The 26719-nt window shown below is 44.2% G+C and overlaps 1 protein-coding gene and 1 long non-coding RNA gene across 8 annotated transcripts in view; one reads left to right on the forward strand and one right to left on the reverse strand.

The window, feature by feature from the left end:
• The window catches only part of FLNB (filamin B), a 143162-nt gene that overhangs the window by 55798 nt on the left and 60645 nt on the right, over nucleotides 1-26719 (forward strand). For all 7 annotated transcript variants that reach the window (XM_045493344.1, XM_045493338.1, XM_045493339.1 and 4 more), the window contains exons 2-12: nucleotides 1095-1343; nucleotides 4205-4302; nucleotides 7014-7161; nucleotides 14817-14935; nucleotides 15976-16053; nucleotides 17715-17877; nucleotides 18701-18898; nucleotides 21500-21637; nucleotides 23165-23291; nucleotides 24368-24504; nucleotides 26031-26224. In XM_045493344.1, coding sequence (XP_045349300.1) covers nucleotides 1095-1343; nucleotides 4205-4302; nucleotides 7014-7161; nucleotides 14817-14935; nucleotides 15976-16053; nucleotides 17715-17877; nucleotides 18701-18898; nucleotides 21500-21637; nucleotides 23165-23291; nucleotides 24368-24504; nucleotides 26031-26224 — 1649 coding nt within the window. The remainder of the gene's footprint in view (nucleotides 1-1094; nucleotides 1344-4204; nucleotides 4303-7013; nucleotides 7162-14816; nucleotides 14936-15975; nucleotides 16054-17714; nucleotides 17878-18700; nucleotides 18899-21499; nucleotides 21638-23164; nucleotides 23292-24367; nucleotides 24505-26030; nucleotides 26225-26719) is intronic.
• On the reverse strand, nucleotides 18468-24174 carry LOC123605787. The gene is made up of 2 exons (XR_006715885.1): nucleotides 24066-24174; nucleotides 18468-18765 (listed from the first exon to the last, which is right to left on the reverse strand). It is a non-coding gene; the product is annotated as an uncharacterized LOC123605787 (long non-coding RNA).

Here is a 26719-nt window from a genome sequence, read left to right on the forward strand (position 1 = left end):
TGATGGCTCTGACATTTTCAGTTTGGGGTCCTGGTAGAATAGGGGCATGCAACAGGGGTTGTTTGGTGGGGAAAGGGTGGAGGAAATTGAGAGGGGGGAGTGGGTGGGTGGGTAATAGGAGGGGAAGGATGTGGGTGAGGGGGAGAGAGATGGGGGTATAGACAGGAGGGGAAGGGAGAGGGGGAGAGAGATTGGGGATGGATAGGAGGGGAAGTGTGTGCAGGGGGAGACAGGGAGAGAGATAGAGAGATTTTATTGGTAATGTTTGGATTTTGATGGATGTAGGTAGAGGTTGGAAAGAGGACAGAGGACAGAGGGCCATAGAGAAGCCAAGGGAGTAGAAGGTAGAAACCAGCAGCAGGGAGATTTCCTGGAAGATTCCTAGAAGGGCTGGTGTATGGCTTGTTGTGTTAAGCTCAGGGAGCACTAGAGAGGAGCCAGGACCTTGGGCCAGTCACTTATCCTTCTGGCAACAGAGACTTTGCCCAGCTGGATTAGCTTAACTATTAATGACTTTATCTTATGAATGACTAACTGGAGAGAAGAGCAGAGATGAAAATGATTGATAACACCCAGGGATGGTGAGATCTGAAGGGAAACTTGCCTCTTACACCTCTAGGACATAATGATTAGTGAAAAGAAAGGTATAGTAGAATATAAATTCAGGGCAGCAAACACACACACACACACGTATATGTATATATATGCAAACACATACACATATAATTTGGTAGATCACATACTATCAAGTTAAACAGATGGTTGTCCCTGGAATTCAGCCACCTCTTTTTATTGTCCATATTTCTGAAATGAGTCCTTTAAAATTTAAAAGCTCTTTTTATTACAGAACATTTCCAACGTATGCAAAAGTAGAGATAAAGGTATAATACATTCTCATGTACCCATGATTTCATGACACTGATAAACATCTTGGAATCTAGTTTCATCTGTTACCATCCTCAAGTATTTTGAAGCAGATTGTAACATTACAGGCCTTTCATGCTGAAATAGTTCTGTGTGGTTCTCTGACAAATGAAGATTTCATTCACAACCGAGAGGAAGGTGCCAACCCACGCCTGTGCCTCTCTCCCCAGATAGCAAAGCCATTGTGGATGGGAACCTGAAGCTCATCCTGGGCCTGGTGTGGACACTGATCCTCCACTACTCCATCTCCATGCCCGTGTGGGAGGACGAAGGGGATGACGATGCCAAGAAGCAGACGCCAAAGCAGAGGCTACTGGGATGGATTCAGAACAAGATCCCCTACTTGCCCATCACCAACTTTAACCAGAACTGGCAAGATGGCAAGGCTCTGGGAGCCTTGGTAGACAGCTGTGCCCCAGGTAAGTGTCCATGGCTGCCTGAGCCAGCTCTTCAGGATGGAGATTTGTGGGCCCAAAGCCCCTTGGTTGTCTCATGGGAAAGCTGGGTTTGCTGTGATTGGTGTCTTCTCCTAGTTTTAGCCCCCTGTAAGAGCAAAGGGAGCTAAAACTGGCTCTGTTTACCTTCTAGGTGTATCCATTGACTTTTTGAGCATTGAACTCAGTTATTTACCCAAATCCCCAATGAATCCTGTAGTTCTTGGAGCAGGTTTAGCTTTCAGACTCCAAAGTCCTGCCTCTTCCCACAGTTGGTGCCTGGTTTCCCATTGACTTCAGCAGAAACACGTGGCCCTGTTAGTTGACTTGGCATGAAAATCTAAAAACTTCCATTGAGTGGAAAGTACCCATTTTTATCAACCACTGGGTGACTATACATGGCGTTCTCCACCCTTTTTTTTCTGTGTTGCTATGAAATAGTGCTTGGTCAGGATCCAGTTGGAGGCTTTCCCCCCTTTTCTGAGTGGTTGAGTGCACACCAAGGTAGTAATTATCCTCACTGGAGGGTTTAGGTTGATGGGTAGAGTTTGCTGGTACACACTCCGTAGAAAAACCAGAGCCTGTGTTTATATGCACCCTCAATATTGTTTCTAATAAAAAATTTACTTTAAGAATCATATTTTCCATTTACGAATACTCTGTATATGCTGGTCACATTAGTTTTTAGTAAGCTAATGGTTCCCGACACTCCAAGCGGAGCTGGCTAGCCTATGTTGGACAGGGAGGGCAGGCTGACTCCAGGCCTCATTCTGTCTTGAAAGCCTATAAGCTGGTGATGTCCCAAACTAACTCAAAGCTCAGCATTAGTTAATTTCCCAGCACCCTCTTCCTTGCTTTCACCGAAAGACACATTTCAGGATACCTCTTTACCAGTTTAAACCTATGGATGTTTACTTCAGTCCTATACTTCTCCTGTTTACAGAGGCTTTTAAGATGATTCTAGGTTTGGGCTTTTGGGCAAGTGGATTTTTGAATTATACAGAATACAGTTGCTAGTGCAGTCTTTTTAGATGTATCTAGGAATAGGATTGTGATATTTTGACTTATAAAAGAAACGTATATTTTAGTCTTTGTCCCTTTCCTGGCACAGAGCTCCAAAAACCCTTGGAATTTAAGTGATAAGAGCCAGGACAATGGTTCCTTTCAACCACACCTGAGTTTATGTTAATGAGATGACTTTTAGACAGCTGCTAAGGATGGAGGCAGGTGATTAGAGGGTCCCAACTGTTAGGCCTATCTCCTAACCACCAAGGTTAGAGGAGAGGAGATGGAAGTTGAGTTAATCATTAGTGGCCAGTTATTTAATCAATCATGACAACATGTTGAGGTCTCCACAAAATTCCTTGAACTATACATTTGAGGGAGCTTTCAGGTTGGTAAACACAAGGAGGTGCTGGGAGGGTGGTGTACCTGGAAAGGGCATGGAAGCCCCACACGCCTTCTCCCATACCTTGCCATATGCATCTCTTTCACCTGGTTATTCTTGAGTTGTAACTTTTTTTTTTTTTTCAACGTTTATTTATTTTTGGGACAGAGAGAGACAGAGTATGAACAGGGGAGGGGCAGAGAGAGAGGGAGACACAGAATCGGAAACAGGCTCCAGGCTCTGAGCCATCAGCCCAGAGCCTGATGCGGGGCTCGAACTCACGGACCGCGAGATTGTGACCTGGCTGAAGTCGGACGCTTAACCGACTGCGCCACCCAGGCGCCCCTGTAACTTTTTTTTTAATTAGAAAAATTTTTTTAAATTTTTTGAGTGAGAGTGGGGAAGGGGCAGAAAGAGAGAGGGACAGAGGATCCAAAGCAGGCTCTGTGCTGACAGGCTGACAGCAGCAAGCCCGATGTGGGGCTCGAACCCACAAACTGCGAGATTATGACCTGATACAAAGTCAGATGCTCAACTGACTGAGTCACCCAGGGATCCCAAGTTATAGCCTTTTATTTAAAAAAATTTTTTTTAAGTTTATTTATTTATTTTGAGAGGGAGCATGTGCACATGTGTGAGCAGGGGAGGGGCAGAGACAGAAGAGAGAGAATCTCAAGCAGGCTTCATGCTGTCAGTGCAGAGCTTGATGCAGGGCTTGATCTCTTGAACCTGTGAGATCATGACCTGAGCTGAAATCAAGGTTCAGACACTTAACCAGCTGAACCAACCAGGCACTCTGAGTTGTAGCCTTTTCTAAGATATCAATAATCTAGCAATTAAATGGTATTCCTGAGTTCTGTGATCCACTCTGGTTAACGATTGAATCTGAGGAGGCGTTGTGAGAACCTGCAATTTATAGAATGGTCTGTTAGAAGTCCAAGTGACAGCCTGGACTTGCATTTGGTGAAGTGGGGGAAGGGGACAGTCTTATGGGACTGAGCCCTTAACCTGTGGGATTTTACACGATTTCTACATAGATTGTATCAATTTTGAGTTAAATTGTAGAACATCCAGCTGGCGTGAACCCTACATGTTTGGTGACTGGACTACAGAAGTGCAAATGTGGTAGGGGGGGAAAATCCCCTGTAAAAAGGCACCAGGCTCAAATAGTTTTATAGGCTTTGTTTATTTATTTATACCACACCTTCAAGGAATGAATAATCTCTGTGTTAATGCAAGAAAATAACGGCCTGAGGGAGAATTCTCAGTTTAGACTCAGAATAGTTTCTACTCTGGAGGAGTGGATACTTTTTGCCCTTAAAATATACAGTTCACTGTGATTTTAGGAAGAAATTGTTCTCTGAATTAAGATACCAAAGGGGTTTAATTTAAGCACATGGCTTCCTTTAATCTTTTCAGTGAGTTAATATTAACAGAATCTTTTGTGTCATATTAACAGGTCTGTGTCCAGACTGGGAATCCTGGGATCCACGAAAGCCTGTGGACAATGCACGGGAAGCTATGCAGCAAGCAGACGACTGGCTGGGTGTCCCACAGGTATATATACAAGCAACACCATGTCCCATGGGGCTATTTCCATCCTCCAGCTTGTTCTGAGACTCTGTGGATGCCTCTTTCGGTGTGGCAGGCAGTCTGACATCCTCAGCCTCAGCCCTCAGAGAGTATTGCCTATGACACTCTCCCCTCTTCCTCAGTTTACCCATAATCACAGGTTCTCATTGATTGAGGTGCTTGTAGATCATTCAAAAATCTTCACAGTGCTCTGTCACATGTGGCAAATTTTCTAGTGTTTCTGCTCCAAAGATCTCAAAGAGTGTCTTGAGATACAAGACTGCAAATGTGGACTTTAATGATTAGGTTGAACTGTAAGAAAGAGCCAATATTTGACCACTTTTTACATATTTTAGAAGTTTTTTTAAAGATCCAGTATCTTGGGGCGCCTGGGTGGCGCAGTCGGTTAAGCGTCCGACTTCAGCCAGGTCACGATCTCGCGGTCCGTGAGTTCGAGCCCCGCGTCAGGCTCTGGGCTGATGGCTCAGAGCCTGGAGCCTGTTTCTGATTCTGTGTCTCCCTCTCTCTCTGCCCTTCCCCCGTTCATGCTCTGTCTCTCTCTGTCCCAAAAATAAATAAACGTTGAAAAAAAAAAAAAAAAAAAAAAGATCCAGTATCTTAGGGACAGTCACAGGACTTAGAAGTTTTTTTTTTTAATTTAAACCAGGATGACCTACCATTATTGGAAATTGTGGAAGAATTTGTATTGCTCCTAATCCTATCACAGGAATATGACAAGAGAACTTGGAAATTGAATAAATCTTGGATACCATTGACAGTAGCCACATTACACAGTTGAGGTCTTGTCTTCTAAGGTTTTTCAAGGAGGCTAAAAAACTCCCTCTGACATTTAAATACCAAGACTCCCATATTTGAAGCCCTGGTCAAGAGAACTTGTAGGTGGCCAGTGCCGTGGATGGATGACCTCACCACTGGTTACATTATGGACTAAGTAATCAGAGCCGAGTTCAGTGTATTTTGTAATAGGATCCCTTGGGAGATAGAAAATTTTGCCTGTATTTCTTTGGTTTTGACATCATGTCTCTGCTTCATGGCCCATTTCTTGGCTCTCCCACCCTCAGTAAGTGGTGTGGTATCTTTTTCATCTCCTCTTAAACCTTAAACCATCTCCTTTTGATGTACGTGTGATGTTGGCACTGTATAGTTGTTGAGGGAGCTGCCTGGAAGAATGTCAAATCAATGCACATCCTACATTTTATGGAATGAGTGAAGGCAATTGTTCAAACCCAAGTAGCTGTTCTGTTGCTGGAGATAATGATCAGTATGTTTTCTGGTGTGTGTGTGTGTGTGTGTGTGTGTGTGTGTGTTACTTTGGGGTGAGGGAAGCTGGGGTATATATGTTATTCATCTGCATTTAGTTAACCCAGTTCATGAGACAGAGCCTTCTGTTGGTCTGAGGAGTACTGCCTTACCTTACCTCCTCAGCACCCTTACGGGGGGCAGAGAGATTTTTTGTACTGTTTAGGACTAGGTCAGGTAGTAGGCCTGAGGCTGTGATGCCTTCAAGGAGGCTACCTGCCGAGCATAGGTGTAATGTTGCTCCTAGGCTACATGTCAGGAGAAATTAACTTCCTCCCTATTTTTTTTAACGACTCGTGATGTATTGAAACCCATTGTCATCAGCTCAGGCCGCTCTAACAAAATACCATAGATTGGATGGTATAAACAACGGAAGTTTATTTCCCATATCTGGAGGCTAGAAGTCCAAGAGCAAGGTGCCAGCAGAGTCAGTTCTTGGTGGGGGCCCTCTTTGTGACTTGCAGACAACTGGTTTCTTGCTGTGCCCTCACATGGGAAAGAAAGAGAGGTCTGGTCTTTCCTTCTCTTAATAAGAGCATTAATCCCATCCTGGGGGCCCTATCCTCATGACCTCATCTAAACCCACTTACTTCCCTTGGGCCCCACCTCCTAATACCATTACCCAGGTGGTTAGGGCTTCAGCATGTAACAAGACCACAGATCTAATATGTTGCTGTGTTCTCTCTTTTTTTTTTTATTACTATTTTTTATTGGTAGCAGAGTTAATAGAGATGCAGGCAATGGGTAGATGAGCAAAGGGAAAGGCCAGTTTATGTGCTTTTTGGTAATATGTGCAAATCCTGTGTATAATTGTATCTTCTTCCTCCTCACTTGACATAGCTTACCCCTACTGGAAAGTTTCCCCAGGGTAGGGGGTGAGCAGGTCTTTTTTGGAGGGTGGGTGTGCACCTCTGGAAATTACATATAGAATTGTCTGGAGGAGGGGCTCCTGGGTGGCTCAGTTGGTTAAGTGTCTGACTCTTTGATTTCAGCTCAGGTCATAATCTCATGAGCCATGGGTTCCACATTGGGCTTTGCACTGACAGCGCAGAGCCTGCTTGGGATTCTCTCTCTCTCCCTCTCTCTCTGCCCCTTCCCTGCTCGTGCACATGTGCACGCATTCTCTCTCTCTCTCTCAAAATAAATAAACGTTAAAAAAATTGTCTGGAGGGGGTCCTCAGCTTCCGAAACGAAAAATGACACCTCTAAAAGGTTAAAAACACTGACATTGGCATGTAATTTGATATAATTTCACTTAATTTAGAGGCTGACTCAATTTCTTAATGTCTATAGTGTTTGACTTGAGACATTTGCAAAAACTTTAGCGGTTATAAGTGATGTACTCTGGGTGTTCACCTACCATGCTGTTATTCTAGGTCATCACTCCTGAAGAAATTATTCACCCCGATGTGGATGAGCACTCGGTGATGACTTACCTGTCCCAGTTCCCCAAAGCCAAGCTCAAGCCGGGGGCTCCTCTGAAGCCCAAACTCAACCCGAAGAAAGCCAGGGCCTATGGCCGAGGTAAGCACTGGTCTTGCTGGGTTTAAGACTTGTCCTCTGGTCTTAGACATGATTATGTGGCTTCAGGAAGAAGGTTCTTAGAATCAAGAATGTATAGGCTTGATCCTTGAAGACCTCCCAGGCCTCCTTTGTCAGATGCTTTTTACCTCAAGGTCCATTTGTTCACGAGCAACTTTTCTGCTTTGTGAATCTAGGCTTTAAGAAATGCTGCTGCTGTAATGTGATGGAGAATGAGTTTATTGCATTGTGATTTTAGTGCAGTAACCGTGGGATGAAGACAGGACTATTTTCCCATTTTTCATATGAGAAATCAGAGAGGCCCGATCCGCTGGGGATAGGGGGTGCAGGTGCCTGTGTCATCAGGCTGCTGATTCATTTCTCCTTTGTTCATGCTCATGCTGCTTCAGATTTCCACATGGGGAGGGAGCTCTTGTGACCCCCTGACAGACACTTCCTTGCTGAGACATCCTGTTTATGATCACTGAGGCCACTGTGGGCTGCAGGACAGTGTTCTGCTCAGAATGTTATGGTGGGGTAAAGGCATGTTGAGGCATTTGGTGTTCTGGCTGCCATCTGACTTCAAGCACACCAGCTTTTTAAGAACTGTTGTGTTTCAGCCCAGGGTGGTTTCTGGTAAAGATTAGCCCCATGAGCTACAACTTACTCCCTTTGTTATGGGGAAAGGAAGGAGTGCATTATATTTCTTAATTTTCATAATTACAGTTGGGATCACATTTAGAGGCACAAGATATCTTGTATATCCTCTCCTAGAATCTGCAGTTCTAACCATTCTAACAATAGTTTTCTTGAGTCCTTTGTGTGTTTGTGTGTGTGTGTGTGTGTGTGTGTGTGTGTGTGTGTGGTTGTCGAATTCTTGAAAATGCACTGTAGGCATTGTGACAGTTCACTCACAAGCCTCTCCTAAAAATAGGGCATCCTCTTGTATAACCAGTCTTCATTATCACAGTAAGAAAATTAACAATTTCATATCAACTAATATCCAGTTTATGTGAAAATTTCCCTATTGTCCTAAAATTGTCTATCATAGTTTTTGCTGTTTTATAAACCAAGATCTGATTAAGATTCACTACAGGGGCACTTCGGTGGTTTAGTCAGTTAGGGTCATGATCTCAGATTTCATGAGATTGAACCCCACGTTGGGCTTTGTACTGACAGCACAGAGCCTGCTTGAGATTCTCAGTCCCTCTCTCTGTCTGTCCCCTCCCTGCACGTGTGTGCTGTCTCTCCAAAGAAAGTAATAATAAACTTAAAAAAAAAAGATTGACTTACTAATTTTGTTGTTTCTTTAGACTCTTTTTAAAGAAATGCTTTTTTTTTATTTTGAGAGAGAGAGAGAGAGACGGAGAGCATGAGCATGGGAGGGACAGAGGGAAAGAGAGAGAAAAAGGGAGAGAGAGAATTCCAAGCAGGCTCTGCACTGAGTGCAGGGCCTGATCTCACAACCATGCGATCGTGACCTGAGCTGAAATCAGGTGTCGGGCTCTTAACCGACTGAGCCACCCAGGTGCCTATAGACTTTTTAAATCTAGAATAGCTTCCCTTAAAAAAATTTGTTTTATGTATAACATTGACTTCCTGAAGAGTGCAAAGCACTTGTCTTGTAACAAGATGTTCCATACACTCGTTCCCTTTGAAAATAGCATTTCCCTACTTGGTGTCAGCTTAGTCTTAAGGTGACCAAGGGCCAGGGCAATGGTGCTGTGTGCAGTTCTCAATCTTAGTGGTCAGGTTCTTATCTGTTTGTTTAGCATGATTTAGAACACCAGAGAGACCCTGATAGTTCTGGAACAAACCAACTTGCCTTTTGAGGTTCCTTTTGACATCCAGGTGGCACTGTGCAATCATTTGTGTGTATCGGGACTGGGCACTTTGTTTGAAGCCCTTCCCGGATGTGCATTCACTTAAAGGTTGGCTTGTCTGTGCTTGTTTTTTTTTTTTTTTTTTTTACTGTTTATGTATTTTAGAGACAGAGCACAAGTGGGGGAGGGGCAGAGAGAGCCGGAGACAGAATCTGAAGCAGGCTGCAAGCTCTGAGCCATCAGCACAGAGCCTGATGTGGGGTTTGAACCCACGAACCATGAGATCATGACCTGAGCCGAAGTTGGACACTCAACCAACTGAGCCACCCATAAGCCCCTGTCCATGCTTGTTTTAAAAGTGCTTTCCCTAAAGCATAACGAAGAGTGGTGGCTAGAATAAGGAATCTCTGATTTTCAAGGTTATGCTTCTTTAATAGCAAAAAAGCTTCAAACAGCAAAGTAAATCTCTTGTTGACAAAATTGGTCAAATGGATTGAATTTAATCAAGGCATAAAATGCTTGTTTGAGGTCACCTTATCACTGGCTGTCCAGTTTCCCCATTGTTAATGTGAAACGGTTTCCTTTCACGATGCTGTTTTCTAGAAAATGACTATTTGCTACAGTTCAGGAATGTAGCTAGTCATTGCCATTTCCTTCATCTGCTTTTTTTTTTTAAAGATTTTATTATTTAAAAAAATTTCTTTTTAATGTTTATTTGTTTTTGACAGAGAGAGAGAGAGAGAGACAGAGAGAGACAGAGAGAGAGAGAGAGAGAGAGAGAGGGAGGGGCAGAGAGAGAGAGGGAGACACAGAATCCGAAGCAGGCTCCAGGCTCTGAGCTATCAGCACAGAGCCTGACGCGGGGCTCGAACTCACAGACTGTGAGATCATAACCTGAGCTGAAGTCGGGTGCTCAACCGACTGAGCCACCCAAGCACCCCTTAAGATTTTATTTTTAAGTAATCATCTGACAGGGAGCTCCAATTCACAACCCTGAGATCAAGAGTTGCATGTTCCACCTGCTGACCAGCCAGGTGCCCCTGATCTGCCTTTTAAAATTTTTATTTTATTTTTTATTTATTTATTTTTTAAGGTTTATTTATTTCTCAGAGAGAGAGAGAGAGAGTGCACACAAGTAGGGGAGGGGCAGAGAAAGAGGGAGACACAGAATCTGAAGCAGGCTCCAGGCTCTGACCTGTCAGCACAGAGCTTGAACTCGTGAGCTGTGAGATTATGACCTGAGCCAAAGTCAGATGCTTAACCAACTGAGCCATCCAGGCACCCTGATCTGCCTTTTTTAACATTTTCTGTCCTTGTGGAGAAAATGCACCTTAAAAAATATATGTATGTACACACATACATGTATGTATTCATAGGTATATATCTTTTGCATTTTTTTGTTGTGGTAAAATATACATAAGATAACATTCCCTATGTTAACTGTTTTAAAATGTACCATTTAGTGACATTAAGTACATTCACCGTGTTGTACAACTGTCTCTACCATCCATTTCCAGAATGTTTTCATCTTTCCAGACTGAAACTCTATACCCATTAAACTATAGCTCACCATTTCCCCCTCCCCCAGCTCCTGGAAACCTCCATTCTCCCTTCTGTCTCTATGAATTTGCCGACTCTGGGTACCTCATGTAAGTGGAATCATAAAATATTTGTACTTTTGTGTCTGGCTTACTTCACCTAGTAAAATGTTTTCAGTGTTCCCCCATGTCATGGCATGTGTTAGAATTTCATTCATTTTTAAAGCTGAATGTATATACCCCACGTATACACCACATGCTTTATCCATGCTTCCGACAACAGACATGTGAATTGCTTCCACCTTTAGCTACTGTGAATAATGCGACTGTGAACGTGCGTGTGCAGGTATCTGAATCCCTGCTTTCAGTTTTTGGGTATATACCTAAAAGTGGAATTGGTGGATTGTACAAGAATTCTGTGTCTGTTTTTTCTCTTTTTATCAGTAGGAGGGCCAAGTGTCATTTTGGGCAACAGAGCCACACATCAGGCCACGTGGGTAGAGCCTTAAGATTTTATCTTTGTCCTGTGGTGAGACCGAGGGCAGGGGCAGTTTTCTTTCTCTCTTGTGTGGCCACATTGCTTCATTTTTGCCTAGTGAACCAAAGTATAGAGAACACTTCATCTTCTAGTTTCTAAAAGGATTGAGAGTGTTTTTGTTTTGTTTTTTAATTTTATCTTTTGGACGTTGGCCAGATTGCAGTTACCAGCCGGTTGGCACTTGCAGATCTTACTCACTGAGACCCATTCACTGAAAGGATAGAGGGCTGCAGTGAGGCAAACTTACAGCCACAAACAGATCTTTGTGGTGGGCTTGCTTGCGGGGTTAGGTATGTTGAAAGCATGCATCCGTGAGCTAAGCGGAAACCTCTCTTAACACCCATGTTCTGAGTAAAGCATTCACTGCAGAGCAAGCCTTAAGCGCCCTTGTGAGGAGTCTGGGGGAATGATTGTGTCCTTACAGTTAGCACAGCTGTGAGAGAGTTCACAGAGGCTGGATGGGGTTCAGCCTCCTGACCAACCATGGTTATTAGCCAAGGTGGGCCAACCCAAGCCCAGCCTTGGGTAAGTAGCAGAGTAAATGATTTCTCAAGCTGTTGGAATCAGATGGACTAGGTATTTGTGCATATCTTAAGTCCATATTTATGTATTAAGTGACCTGATCATTACATACATTCTAAGCGAAAGAAGAATGTAGAACATAAAAATTGAAAACCCTGCTTCCCAACTGCTAATCCCATTCTTTCCTTCAAAGTCCGAGGTATTTCTTTCCTGCCTTTTTTCTGTACCAAAATGAATTCCAACTATGTAGCTTCTTCAGTTTGCATTTCTTTTCTTTTTTTAAAATTGTTTTGAAGCTTATTCATTTTTGAGAGACAGAGTGTGAGTCAGGGAGGGGCAGGGAGAGAGAGAGAGAGAGAGAGAGGGAGGGAGAGAGAGAGAGAGAGAGAGGAAGACACAGAATTCAAAGCAGGCTCCAGGCTCTGAGCTGTGAGCACAGAGCCTGACAGGGGGCTCAAACTCACGAATGGTGAGATCATGACCAGAGCCAAAGTTGGACACTTAGCCAACTGAGCCACCAAAGCACCCCTTAATATCATCAGAAGCCCAAAACATAATGAGCAATAGCAGTTGGTAGATCTTACAAATATTTTTAAAATATTGAGCAGGCTGCCAGAACCCAAGGCAGAAAATAGCAAAGTGGAATGACTTTGGGGTTAATAAATACAATCTTTTTTTTAAAGGTGTATGACAGAATATTAGCAAATAGTTAGCATTATATGATAATAATTATTCAGCAAGATCAAGCAGAGTTTGTTCCAGGGATGCAAGGCTGGCACACTATTAGAAAATCAGTCAAAGCAATCTGCTACCAGGGCACCTGGGTGGCTCAGATGGTTAAGCATCTGACTCTTGATTTTAGCTCAGGTCATGATCTCACGGTTCGTGAGATCAAGCCCTGAGTTGGGCTCTGCGCTGACATCACAGAGCCTGCTTGGGATTCTGTCTCTCCCTCTCTCTCCATCACTCCCTCTGTTCAAGCAGGTGCATGCACGCGTGCTTTCTCCCTCTCTCTCTCTCAAAATAAATAAACATCAAATAAAAAATCTACTACCGTAACAGGCCATAAAGAAGGAAAATCACAGGGTCACATCAATTGATACAGAAAAAGCATTTGACAACATTCAACAGGCATCCATGATAAGAACTCAGAAAGGAGTGCCTGGGTGTCTCAGTTGAGTGTCTGACTCAGGTCATGATCTCAGCCGGGATCCAGCCCTGTCAGGCGCTGTGCCTTCCCATAAAAGGGAAAATATAATATGTTGGACTTCACCAAAATTAAGAACATAAAAAATGTCATGAAGTGTGGCCTGTACCATGAAATCTTGGCATGGCACATGAAGATTGGACTGTGTTGCTGAAGCTTTCTTACAGTGAAGGCACACTCCTGGATGACTCCACTCTTGCAAGACAAGTGCCCTTAGCCTCCACCCTGCAGGCCACCTAGACACCGTCTCAAACAGAACTCAAAATGCTGTGGAGACAATGATTGGACTTTACTTTTAAAAACTATTTATTATTTAGATTATTTTATTTTATAATTTTATTTTATTATTTATTTCCTAGAGAAAGAGAGAGTGAGTGAACAAGGGGCAGAGAGAGAGAGAGAGAGAGAGAGAAAAGCCCATGCAGGCTCTGCACTGTTAGCACAGAGCCTGAAGCGGAGCTTGAGCTCACCCAAAGTGGGGCTTGAGCTCACTTGATGTGGGGCTTGTACTCATGAACTATCAAATTATGACCTGTTCCAAAGTCAGATACTTAACTGAGCCACACAGGTGCCCCACTTTAAAAACTTTTTAGAACAATTTAAAACTTTTTGTAGTTAAGAGAACAAGAAGACAAACTTAAGGCCAGGAGAAAATATTTGGGAGCCACATATCCAACAAAGACCTAGTATCTAGAATAAAGAAGGAACTCTCAAAACTCAGTCGTAAAAAGAATCCAATTACTAAATGGGCGAAAGATGTGAACAGACATTTCACTGAAGGGTGTGTACAAATGGGAAAGAAGCACATGAAAAGATGGTCAGTATCATTGGCCATAAGAGAAATGCAAACTAAAACCATTACACATCTATCAAAGTGGCTAAAGTAGAAAGTAATGATAATACCAGATGCTGGCAAAGATGCAGAGAAAGCAGATCTAGAGCACTCATCCATTGCTGGTGGGAATGTAAAATGGTGCAACCACTCTAGAACACAGTGGGGGCAGTTTCTTAAAAAGAACTAAACTTGTAACTACTATACAACCCAGCAATTGCACTCCTTGGCATTTATCCCAGAGGAATGAAAGCCTATGTTCATATACAACCCTGTACACTAATGTTTATAGCAGCTTTATCAGCAACAGACAACTGGAAACAACCCAAATGTCCTTCAGTGGGTAGATGGTTAAACAAATGGTGGTACATTCATATCATGGAATATAACTCAGCAATAAAAGAACAAACTATTGATACAGGCACCAACCTGGATGAATCTACAGAAAATCATGCTTAGTAGAAAAAGCCAACCCCAAAAGGTTACATGATGTGTGGTTCCATTTATATAACATTCTAGAAATGATAAAATTATAGAGATAGAGAACAGATTAGTGGTTGTTAGGGTGGGAAGGGAGTGGGTATGGCGATGAGAGGGCAGCAACATGAAGGATCCCTGTGGGGATGGAAATGTTCTCTGTCTTGACTGTGTCAAGCTCAGGACTCTTGTGATACTGTAGTAGAGTTTTGTACGATGTAACATTTGGGGAACTGGATAAAGGTATTATTTCTTTCACCTGCAGGTGCATATCTCACATTATTTTGCTCAGTCATCTCAAAATAAATAGTTTATTTAAAAAAATAATGATTGAATACAATTTTTAAGCCTTTCAAGCAATACAGAATTGTCTTTAGTGAAAAATGAGCTCTTCTCCCATACCTCATTCCTCCTTCCCCCGTGTCACCTCCCTCAGGGCAAACCCCACTGGTAGTTACTATGTTCATTTTTCATAGTTGTAGAGACTTCTACTGAATTTCTCTCAATATTTCAGAATTGGATATCACTTAAATAACAAGGACAAAATTAGGGCTTTTGACCTGTTTGATAATCCTTGTCACAGATGTTCTCATATGGTAGCTACAGGCTTGGGTCCCATCTCTCAGTTCCCCCAGAAGGAACAGAACAAGGGAACACTGTGGGTGATGGCCTATGTCAAGGCCCCCACCTAACTTGTAATGTGCTTCTGTAAACCTGACAGGAATCGAGCCTACTGGAAACATGGTAAAGCAGCCAGCCAAGTTCACTGTGGACACCATCAGTGCCGGGCAAGGAGACGTGATGGTGTTTGTTGAGGACCCAGAAGGGAACAAAGAGGAGGTATGTTGGAAGACGCTGCCACTCCATGGAACCTTTGGGGCTGTGACAGGGCCAGGGACCGTGCGTTCATTTTCTAAGAGGATCCTGTGGCTTAGAGCAGTCAGAGTAATTGTCCCAGGACTATGCCTTGAAACGTAATAGAAATCAATACCCAAGGACACAGTGTTTAATAAAATAAGGGATACTTTGGATTTAGCAAAGCCCTCGTAAATTGAAGTTTCAGATGCTCAAGACCAGAATAACAACAATACTGATGCAGTACAATACAGCCACATACTGTTGCTTTACTCTCTTCAGAGACTGACTATCCTTGGTTCCTACCTCAGGGCCTTTGCCCATACTGTTCCTTCTATTTATCTTCGTAACACTGGATTTTATTCCTGGTGCTTAGCACCATCTGAAATTCTACACTTACTGGTATATTGTCTGTTTCTCCCACTGACGCAGGGACTGTGCCTGATTTATTTTTGGTATCTGACACTAGGCCTGGCATTTCATAAACTCTTTTTTTCTTTTTTTAATGTTTATTTATTTTTGAGAGAGAGAGAGACCAAGAGAAAGACAGACACGGAGTGTGGGTAGGGGAGGGTCAGAGAGAGAGGGAGACAGAATCTAAAGCAGGCTCCAGGCTCCAAGCTGTCAGCACAGAGCCTGATGCGAAGCTTGAGCCCACAAACCAGGAGACCATGCCCTGAGCCAAAGTTGGATGCTTAACCAAATGAGCCACCCAGGCGCCCCCATAAACTCTTATTATTGGACCAATAAAGGTTTAAGTTACTCACTTTATGGTCCCTCTCATCTAGTGAGTTCCAGCCCTGAGACAGTGGAGAGTTAGGACTTGGGTATACATTTGTGCTACATGACCTTGTTTCTGTGACTTTAGGCTGCTTCTTTCCTGGGGCATCCTTTAGAAGTGATGGTGCAGGAAATCGCCAGGACAGGGTCTTCACCTGGCACCTTGTGGCAGGGCCTTGGCTGGCATGGCATACTTTTACTGACACCCATCACCTTCTCTAACTATTGCTCATTTTCTGTCCTAGGCACAAGTGACTCCAGACAGTGACAAGAACAAGACATACTCTGTGGAGTATCTGCCCAAGGTCACCGGGCTGCACAAAGTAAGATGAGGTGTTCTGGCTGTTGCTTTGACTGCTCTTCTGGGCTTGTTTCAATATGTGTCTCTTAGGAAGGTTGAATTCTACTAGGTTCTTTGCAATGTCTTAAGATTTTTTAAACTCCATCTGGGTGATAAGTGGTTGTAGCTGCATGCCTGGAGAATAGATGCTAAGCTGTGGGTTCTTTATCTTTAATGCTTCCTTAAGTACTCCTCTTTGGGGTGCTCCAGAGCATCTATACGTATTGGGGCCTAAGTGTGGAGAAGGCCAGTTGAATATAGTCAAAGCCAGTGTCCCAGTCATGCACCTGGAAAAATGCTGGGGGTCTGGTCCCCAGGTTCTTCGTCTCAACAACATTTTGAGTTCTATTTGAGTGGGTGTCCAGTTGGCTATAGGACAGGAGCCAAGGGAGCCTTGCAAGAGAGTAGGGTGACCCAAGAGTGTGCCTTTCCTTGAAAGAAAGCCTTCAACAGCACACATGGGCCTATCCCTGTGTACCATGCTAATATTTTGAGACCTGGACCATACTTACTACCTTGGTTGTTAGTGAATTCACCTGGAATCATGGCTATAGATTTTTCTTACACCTTTAGGATATCACAAATTTAGGAGAAAAGAAATCTTGAAGGGAGCATTTATGATGTAATTAATTCTGCCAATTCATATGAAACCCAACTCCATGCCCCTTCAAATTTAAAAGATGAGAGTTCCAACTCAAATTTTATTTTATTTTTTATTTTTACTTAAAAAAATTTTTTTTTAATGTTTATTTATTTTTGAGAGAAGAGAGAGACACAGAGCATGAGCAGGGAGGGGCAGAGAGAGAGAGGAGACACAGAATCTGAAGCAGGCTTCAGGCTCTGAGCTGTCAGCACAGAGCCTGATTCGGGGCTCAAACCCACGAGCTGTGAGATCATGACCTGAGCTGAAGTCGGACACCCAACTGACTGAACCACCCAGGCGCCCCCAACTCAAATTTTAAATGAAAATCTATACTGTATCTCAAATTTATGTATCTGAGAGTGATTTTTGGTCCCATGAAAAATATTTTTTTTTAATTTTTTTTTTCAACGTTTATTTATTTTTGGGACAGAGAGAGACAGAGCATGAACGGGGGAGGGGCAGAGAGAGAGGGAGACACAGAATCGGAAACAGGCTCCAGGCTCTGAGCCATCAGCCCAGAGCCTGACGCGGGGCTCAAACTCCCGGACCGCGAGATCGTGACCTGGCTGAAGTCGGACGCTTAACCGACTGCGCCACCCAGGCGCCCCCCATGAAAAATATTTTGATTCTGGGTTTGAAATCTTAGAACTATACCTTGTACCACTAGGGGGGTCAGTGACCCCTTCTGCAGCTGCCTTCAAGGGTCCCATGTCTACAGATTCAAGTATAAGTATTTGTTCATATCCTATTATATTGGCTAGCCATAACTGATGTAAGCATTTTTAGTTTGCTGAAAGCATGATGTCCTAGGCCCAGCCTTGTGGCCAATGGAGCCAGGTGGGAGTCCCATTCAAGTTGCTTAACCAGGGCCTCTGGTTCCAGCCACCTTTGTATGTATAGTTAGGAGGATGGAAGAGAAGATTGTTAATGCATGTGGCTTCATATGGTGGTCTCCCTGGGCAGGGAGAAGTGACTATATCTCATCTATCTGTCACCCGCAGGTTACAGTCCTCTTTGCAGGACAGCACATCTCCAAGAGCCCATTTGAAGTGAATGTTGACAAGGCGCAGGGAGATGCCAGTAAAGTCACTGCCAAAGGCCCAGGCTTGGAAACTGCTGGAAACATCGCCAATAAGCCCACCTACTTTGACATCTACACAGCAGGTATTGTGGACCAGGCTTTCTTCTGGAGCCTGAGATGATTCTCAGGAGCCCCAAAGGTTTGGGATGCCTGACCTTTTGTCTTTTCAAACAACCAACAACAAAAGTGCCTTTTTCCAAGTGTGTTGGTTATGTTTATAGATTTTCCTAAAAAATTTTTTTTACATTTATTTATTTTTGAGAGACAGAGAGAGACAGAGAGTGAGCAGAGGAGGGGCAGAGAGAGAGGGAGACACAGAATCTGAAGCAGGCTCCAGGCTCTGAGCAAGCTGTCCACACAGGGCCCAATGTGGGGCTCGAATTCATGAACTATGAGATCATGACCTGAGCTGAAGTCGAACACTCAACCGACTGAGCCACCCAGGTGCCCCATGTATTTATAGATTTTACTAAACCAGCTTTTCTTCTTTAAGATCTTACACTCAAGCTTGACTTTAGTTATTATCAGGTAACTTCTGCACACATTTCTGACTTGAATAACCGTTGCAAAGAAACTAAGTTTTGAGAATCATCTGCTAGACCAAATTCTATGCCAGGCCAGAGTGGGGGCTGGTGGGGAGGAATAAGGATAAGGTGGGGAGGATAAGACACGATTCTTGGAACATCACTTTCTTTTCAGTGTAGAAAACTTAGAAAATGTGGAATGGGAGAAAAGGAAAGTTTATGACCCTCCTCCCCCAACCAGAAAACAATTGTTTGCGTCTTGGCGTGGACTTTGACCTTCAGAGTCCCTGTCTCCTTCGGTCTCCATCTTGTACGTGAGCTCATCCACAGTGAGTGTTCTGACAAGGTGACCTGGGCTCACAGAATGCTTGTTCTCTCCTAGGTGCCGGTGTGGGGGACATTGGTGTTGAAGTGGAGGATCCCCAGGGGAAGAACACTGTGGAATTACTGGTGGAAGACAAAGGAAACCAGGTGTATAGATGTGTGTACAAACCAGTACAGCCTGGCCCCCATGTGGTCAAGGTCTCCTTTGCTGGGGACACCATTCCCAAGAGTCCCTTCGTTGTACAGGTTGGGGAAGGTGAGTGCTGGGGTGGCCAAATATATCTGCTTCTGGCATTGAGGTTGACGGTGTGCACAGCTGGGCTCCGAGGCCAGGGGTGTAGTGGGGGCCACACTGGACTCGCACCTGTCCCCTTTCTGCCAGGTCCCCTTTGGTGGGAAGTGGCTTGCTTTGTCCTCAAGATATTAATATGAACATCTCCTTGTGAGCTGTGCGCTGACCTAAGTGCTTCACTTGTATTAACGCATTCAGTCCTCCCCAAAACACTCGTGTCAGAGGGTCGTCACTGAGAGATGCAGGACTGAGGCCATTTGGGCAGTTGGTGTCTGTGGCTGAGGTTGGCACCTGTGGCACTGCTGGTGCCCTGTGACCTCCACTGCTTGGCCTTTACTGGCCGTCAGGCACTTAGCATGACTGCATCTAATCATCACACCAACTGGTGTGTTTCAGGTGCTAAAATTATCTCCAGTTTTCAGGTGGAGACACTGAGGTTTGGATAACATAAAGTATCAGTGAGTACGGACTAGGCATCAGTAGAAGTAGAACTTAGGTCTCTTTTGACCCCTTACCCATGCTGCTAAACCCCTTCTGCAGTCAGAGCATGCTTTTTTCTCTAACGTCAGATCCCTTTCCTTCTGACTTTGTTGTTCTTTTGTTTTGTTTTGTTTTCCAACTCTGTTGCCTTTTCTAACCAATACTTGCCTTTCCCTGTTCTGTCCTCTGCATCTGCATCCATAGAACTGGCTTCTTCTCTGAATCCTACCTCTGGGTCAGCCTGGACCCCGAAGCTGTTGGCTTCCTAACTGAGAGCACTGGGCCAGAGGCATCTTGCTGGGTAAGGGCTGGTCGAATGGGACTTCCATGCCAGTTCCCTGTGCTACCTGCACACGTTAGCTGGGCCTGTGCTGTTTGTGACCTCAAGACGTGACAGTGTGGGGGTCACTGTTACTTGTCTAGCTGGACCCCAAACCTGCTCTCTAGGTACATTGAAACATGTCTAAGACATCTCAAAATGGTGGAGGACCTGGTGGTTTCTTTCAAACTCTTTAGCTCCATTTAGTGTTTATATGAACTGAGCAGTTACCCTTTTGATGTTGAGAATATTACCCGCGTTCAGAATTTCCATGAGTGTTTGGTTGTTTTTTTTAAGACACGTAAAAACCCTCCGAGGGAAGTCCTGTCATCCTGTTGTGACTTATTTCTGGTATGACCGACTTTTCTCCTTTTGACAAAGGAAAAAAAACAAGACTGACATATTCATAAATAAAAGTCTCTTTGACATATGCAGGAAAGAATTTTTAACAGCTTTCCTGTTCTAATATTGTTTTCTGATTCCCTCTCACTTGTGGACTACATTTTTCACCTTGCATATCCATCCATCACTTGTACTATTTAGTATTTAATTGACAGAGTTTTTCTTTTGATGTACTCACCTTTCCACTACTTAACTGATTTCATATAAAAAAAAGAATCTTCATCCCATTTTCACAATGGAAAACCAGTGTCACTTGCCATAAAGTGTGGCCATAAAACTTATGTTCATCCATGAACCAGCTAAAATAATCTCCAACTCCTAGGATATGAGTATATCTTTTCGGGAAGCAGTTGTTTGCCAAATAGCCAGCTGAGAACATTGCAAGGTGGAGGTGCCAGAGGAGGAATTCTCTTCCTTCTATGCAGTAAAGAGTTTCATCCTCTGGAGTCTATGATCTCACTTCTAGCATATAGAGAACTACCGAATGTGCAGTGTCAGATTTGGAAAGGAAAAGCTACTTAATAAACAACGTGACATTTTGCCCATTGCTTTCTCTTTTCTGTACATAAAAGGGTTGCCCAAGTTGGCAAAGAATTCCTAGGGTACAAGGATGCATTTTATCAACCATGGGACAGTAGTTTTGTGGGCCTGTCATGTAAGAAGTACCAGAAACTACCTTGGTCCTTAATTTTTAGACTTCTGACTTCAGGTTTTTTAAACTAGATCCAGAAATCAAATGGAGAGTGGCGTCTACTGCTAATTGTTACATTTATAGCCACCCACATTCTGATTACCTGGTGACAGCACTAAAATATTTGTCTGCCATGGCCAGGGTGGGGTTGAATGGGTCTCTTTTTGAGCTGTCCTCTGGCTCTTCATGCGGAAGACGATCACATTTCGACTTCTAGAAATGGCTGATCTGAAGTTGGGAACGTGGTCAGATGTTTTCAAGTGCTACATTTTTCAAATAGACTTGAAAAAGTTTGGTCTTCCCAATTACTGGGCCCTTGAGTATGGCAATGAGATTTAACTCTCCTTCACTACTGAGAGGATAAATGCCAGGATTCAGCGGGTTCCAGGAGCTCAGCAAATGCATGCTGTGCTTCTCCTTCTTTCTGTGCCAAAGTAACTGCCCCCCCGCCCCCACACCCCTACTGTCCCTCTGCGGTGTGGCTGGACAAAGTTATGTTGTGTCCTTATTTGCTAGCCTGGTGTGTTCCCTGAACGGGACCCTTGGCCTCAGGCAACTGCTGCAAGCGCTCTGTGCAGAGCAAACATTTTCTTGGCGGGTGGCTCCAAGTTACCTTGGCTTGCTCAACTCTAGCGAATGAAAGGTTGAATTGATGTCAAAACTGTGTTTGCAGCCTGTAGTCCAAACGCCTGCCGGGCCAGCGGCCGAGGCCTGCAGCCCAAAGGCATCCGCATCCGGGAGACTGCAGACTTCAAGGTTGATACCAAAGCTGCTGGAAGCGGAGAACTCGGTGTGACTGTGAAGGGTCCTAGTAAGTGCTGCTTTGTTTCCTCATCTCAGGTGTGACTTTGGCTGGCTTTGCAGCCATAGCATATGGATTTCATCCCACAGCCGGTTTTGATTGATCCCAGAGAGCTATGTCAAAGAGTTGAGGCAATCTGGGCTCCATGAGGATTGGTTGATTAGTTACGTCTACCCTGGATACAAGTGGGAACAGTGGTAGCTTGACCGCCTCACATATTAAGGCTTCTGGGAAAAGAAAAAGCAGTGATGCAATAGAGTTTGAGAAGCGCTCTCCTTGGAATGACAACCTGAAGTGGCTTATTTTTTATTTGAGGAAACCTAGGCTCGAGAGAAAGGGTCTTGCCCAAGGTCACACAGCTCATAAGCATCTGGGCTGGAATTCAAGCGCAGTCTCTAAAGCCAGTAATTTTCCCACTACAGGTTACATTTTATAGATGATGAAATTATGCCAAGTACCTAATTACTATGATCAGTGCTTATAGAAGGAGAATAAAATTCCCCTAAGATTAAGTTTTCTTTGTAGATAACTGCTGTTCATGGAGGGGTGGGTTGCACTCTGCAACTCATTCTTCCTCCCTTTTTGGGGAGGGAGACCGCAGACACAAGGTCAGGTGTCTGCTCTGCTTGTGTTTTCCCCTGCTGCAGATAAGCAGCTCTCCATTGCTGGCTGCAGGTGTAGCAGCCCTCAGTGGGAATGTGAACTTCCTATGCCAAGGTTTCTCCCACCCTCTGTGTTCCCAACAGGCTGGGGCAGGAGTGTTCTGAGCTCCAGGAGATTAATATTTGATCTCAGAGCACCAAGCTGTGAGGAGGGCTGTGCTCTAAGGGTGGCCAAGGTTCTAGACTGCCCAGACCTGGAGCCAACCTACTCTGGGGCTGCCCTCCTTGCTGGCTTGTTGCTACAGGAGCCAAGGAGGCATTTTCTCTGACCTTGGATTCTCGCTTGACTAAGTGGCTTCCCCAGCCAAACCTCAGGGCTCAACATAAAACAAGTTCCTACCTGATGGCTCAGTCTGGAGTTTGTGGTGCAGCATCTAAAACCTGTCCTCTTGTGGAGAGCATACAGGAACTTTCTCACTTTTGTCGTCCAGCTTTGAAAAAAGATGTGCGAGGGCAGTAATTTATGCCAGAAATTCATGCCAAATACTCCTAAGGGTTCTGTCCCTCCTCAGTTTTGTGAGAGGCTAAGACAGCTAGCTATGATTGTTAAGGAAAATTGAGATAGGACTAGATTTGTCTGAATATAGTTCCAGGAGGTCCAGGACCTTGTGGCCTTCTTTTAGCTCAGCGAGCCTACTAATGCCGTTTAGCTGGGAAGTCTTCCTTTTCCCCACACTTTGAGGCAGAAATGGATCTATTTTTAGGCTTGGATTAATCTCCTAGGTTTTGAGGGTCTCACACTCTGAGGCAGCCCACTTCGTTTCCCTCTGTGGCTTATGTCTTATAGATATTGCTGTCTTTCTGCTCTCGTCTTTTGGATGCTTGTTCTGAGCCTGGAATTGCATTGGAAAGATGGTGTGCTTTCTTCCCACAGAGGGTCTGGAGGAGCTGGTGAAACAGAAAGGCTTTCTGGATGGAGTCTATGCATTTGAGTATTACCCCAGCACCCCGGGGAAATACAGCATTGCCATCACGTGGGGGGGACACCACATTCCAAAGAGGTGAGTCTCCAGCTGGAGTTGCGTCTTCTCTGGAGGCGTGCTCAGTCCAGGGAAAGAGATCTGCTTTGTTGAAAACTTTTTTTTTTTTCCTCATAGCAGCACACAGACATTTGGCCTGTTCTCAAAAACAGCAGAAAGTCACTGTGGTTTCGGCTGCCTTGCTTTAAATCAAATGCTGGTGGTTTGGGGCTGGTGGAGGGCGGGGGGTGGGGGAAGCAGGGAAGTCAGAAGGAGCAGTAATAGAGAGCAAATGGGCTGTGTGTCTATATACCCTTATATAAACTAAGATTCTCTTTCTTTCAGTGTGTGCCTCTGTTCAGGAATGCCATGGGGGTAAAGTCTGCCATGGTTTACATTAAAATTCTCTACGTGAGTGCAGTCAGGAGCCAAGGGACGCAGACTCCAGCTTTGTCTTGTGGGCATCACAATTACCCTCCCCTGTTCATGTGTTTTCCAGCTTTCCTGGGGGCAACTTTAAACTCTGAATAAATTCCATTTACCTTGAGAAATATCTGGGCATTACAGGGTTCTGAGAATCTAAGCAAACTTTTTTTTTAAGTTTATTTATTTATGCAATCGCTACCCCCAGCATGGGGCTCAAATGAGCCCCGTGTTCTACTGACTGAGCCAGCCAGGCACCTCTCTAAGCAAACTTTCTTTTTTTTTACTCTCCCATATCAAAGTTAAAGCGTATTCATTCATGTAGGAGATAAAGCCTATTCAACCTAGTTTTCTTCTTATAAGCAGGATCTAGAGAAGTATGCTGTCTCTTACCATCCAGAGCTCACAGTCTGGTGAGGTCTACATTCAAGGGTGAATGATCAGAAGGATATTGCAAGGCAGTGTGTCTTGAGTGCCCACCCAGTGGCCACCTGAGTGCCCCGAGGCAGCCACAGTCCTTTATATTGTTGACATAACAATGACCGTGGGGGCACCTGTGCGGAGGAAGGGGTTGGCTAGATAGACATTGGGACTGTAGGTAAAAGGAGTGGAAAAAATATGTGCAAACAACTTATGGCTGTTTGTAGTCTCTTCTTTGTTCTTCTTTAATGCTTTTTCTGTTCCTTTTCTCTTAGCCCCTTTGAAGTTCAAGTTGGCCCTGAAGCAGGCATGCAGAAAGTTCGTGCATGGGGCCCTGGCCTCCACGGTGGGATTGTCGGGCGGTCGGCAGACTTCGTGGTAGAGTCCGTTGGCTCTGAAGTGGGGTCTTTGGGTAGGTGGAAGCAGCTGGCCAGCGGCTTCTGGAAAGCTGAGATTACATGAGGCCTGGTCCCAATGTCAGGCTGAGAGTTGAGTCCTCCTCCAAGCTTCACTACCCTTAGCCCCCTTGCCTCCTGACCATCCGTGGCCAGCTCTGGATACGGCTGTGGGATTGGGATTTTCATTTTCCTCTTGCCCTTCAAGTTGCCCTCTGCCTCTTCATTAATTCCAAGGACAGAGGTTTTCTACAGATGTTGTGCTTGAAACAGCGCTTGGAACATAATAGGCACTCTGCAAGTAATTGTTGCCTGAATTCTTAGTTTAGATGAATGAATAAATTTTGCTGAAATTTGAAATTTGGGGAATAAATATTCTTTGGAGGATAACAGAGTATATTTTATTTTACTTATTTTATTATTATTTTTTTAGTTTACTTATTTATTTTGAGAGAGAGAGAGAGAGGCAGAGATAGGGGGAGAGAGAGGGGGAGAGAGATGATCCCAAGCAGGTTCTACACTGTCAGAGCAGAGTTCGATGTGGGGCTCGAACCTACTAACTGTGATATCATGATCTGAGCCAAAGTCAAGAGTCAGATGCTCAACTGACTGAGCCACCCAGGCACCCCGATTTTAAATACATATCTGATGTAAATAGAATCACTTTAGATCAGTGGTCAGCAAACCTGCTCTATAAAGAACCAGATAGCAAATGTTTTAGTATTGTAGGCCGTATTCTCCTGGCTGCAACTGTTTAAGTCTGCACTTGTAGCACAAAAGCAGCCATAGAAAATATAGAATTGAAGGAATGCGGCTGTGTTCCAGCAAAGCCTTATTTACAAAAACAGGTACTAGGTCAGTTTGGCCCACTGGCCATAGTTTGGTGACTATGTGTTTTAGGTAGTAAAAATAAGCAAACCAGAAAAAATAAGAAATCACCTTTAGTGTTTCCTTCTAGAGGGATAATGAGTGTTTTGGTATGATATTAAACCTTTTGGCATATCCTTCCAGACGTTTTTTCTGTACATTCACACCTAAATATTGATATGCCACAAAAAATATCTAGGGGTAATCTTTGTATCTTGTGCCTCAGATAAATATAGGCCATGTCTTGATTTTCCATGGCTTCTTTGGACTTCCATTGCATGGATATGTCTACCATTGGGCTTTCCTGTTATTTCCGTGGTTTTCTTAAAGACACAATGCTGAGTACATATACTTAGTACCTTTGTTTACACATATCCTTGATTATTTCCTTCAGATGAAAACCCGGAAGAGGATTTGGTGGGGCGAGGGTGGGCATTGATTTAAGGTTTTGGTTGACCTTCCTTATTAGATGATGTTTAAAAGAAAAACAAAAAGCATAGTATAAAATCCAGCCCTTCCACCTCTTGTAAAGGCTCAGTGGGCTTGTTTTTGTAGGAAAGGGGCACAGATTTCAGTCTTCTGGCTGATACTTGGGTTTGAGGGAGTGAGTTGGTAGTAACATAGAATAGGTTCTTTCCACCATGTAACCAGGGGTCCTTCTCACCCCATCCCCCAGGGTTTGCCATCGAAGGCCCCTCCCAGGCAAAGATTGAGTATGATGACCAGAATGATGGCTCATGTGACGTCAAGTACTGGCCCAAGGAGCCTGGCGAATATGCCGTTCACATCATGTGTGATGATGAGGACATCAAGGACAGCCCGTACATGGCCTTCATCCATCCAGCTGCAGGAGACTACAACCCAGATCTGGTGAGTCTGTTTGTTATGTTTCTGTGCTCTCTTCCTGGCTCCTGACCCTCTCTATGGTATCCAGAGACATGTTGAGGGATGGCAGAGAGGAGCCATTGAGAGTTTAGGAAGGACAGTGGTCTGAGCTGGGACCCTGGTAATACCACTTAGTACTTTCTTAATGCCGGGCAAGTCTCTTATGTCTCTCTCTCTCTTTTTTTTTTTAAATGTTTTTATTTATTTTTAAGAGAGAGAGAGAAACAGAGCATGAGCAGGGGACTGGCAGAGAGAGAGGGAGACACAGGATCCAAAGCAGGCTCCAGGCTCTGAGCTGTCAGCACAGAGCCCAATGCAGGGCTTGAACTCGCAAACTGTGAGATCATGACCTGAGCCGAAGTTGGACATTTAACCAACTGAGCCACGCAGGCGCCCCCTCTGACTCTTGATCCTTTCTCTATAAAATGGGAATGATAGTAGCGTCTGTTTCCTAGGATTTCTGGGATGATTCAGGGGATC

The sequence above is a fragment of the Leopardus geoffroyi genome, chromosome A2 (assembly GCF_018350155.1).
Source record: "Leopardus geoffroyi isolate Oge1 chromosome A2, O.geoffroyi_Oge1_pat1.0, whole genome shotgun sequence".
In the NCBI taxonomy this organism is placed as follows: domain Eukaryota; kingdom Metazoa; phylum Chordata; class Mammalia; order Carnivora; family Felidae; genus Leopardus; species Leopardus geoffroyi.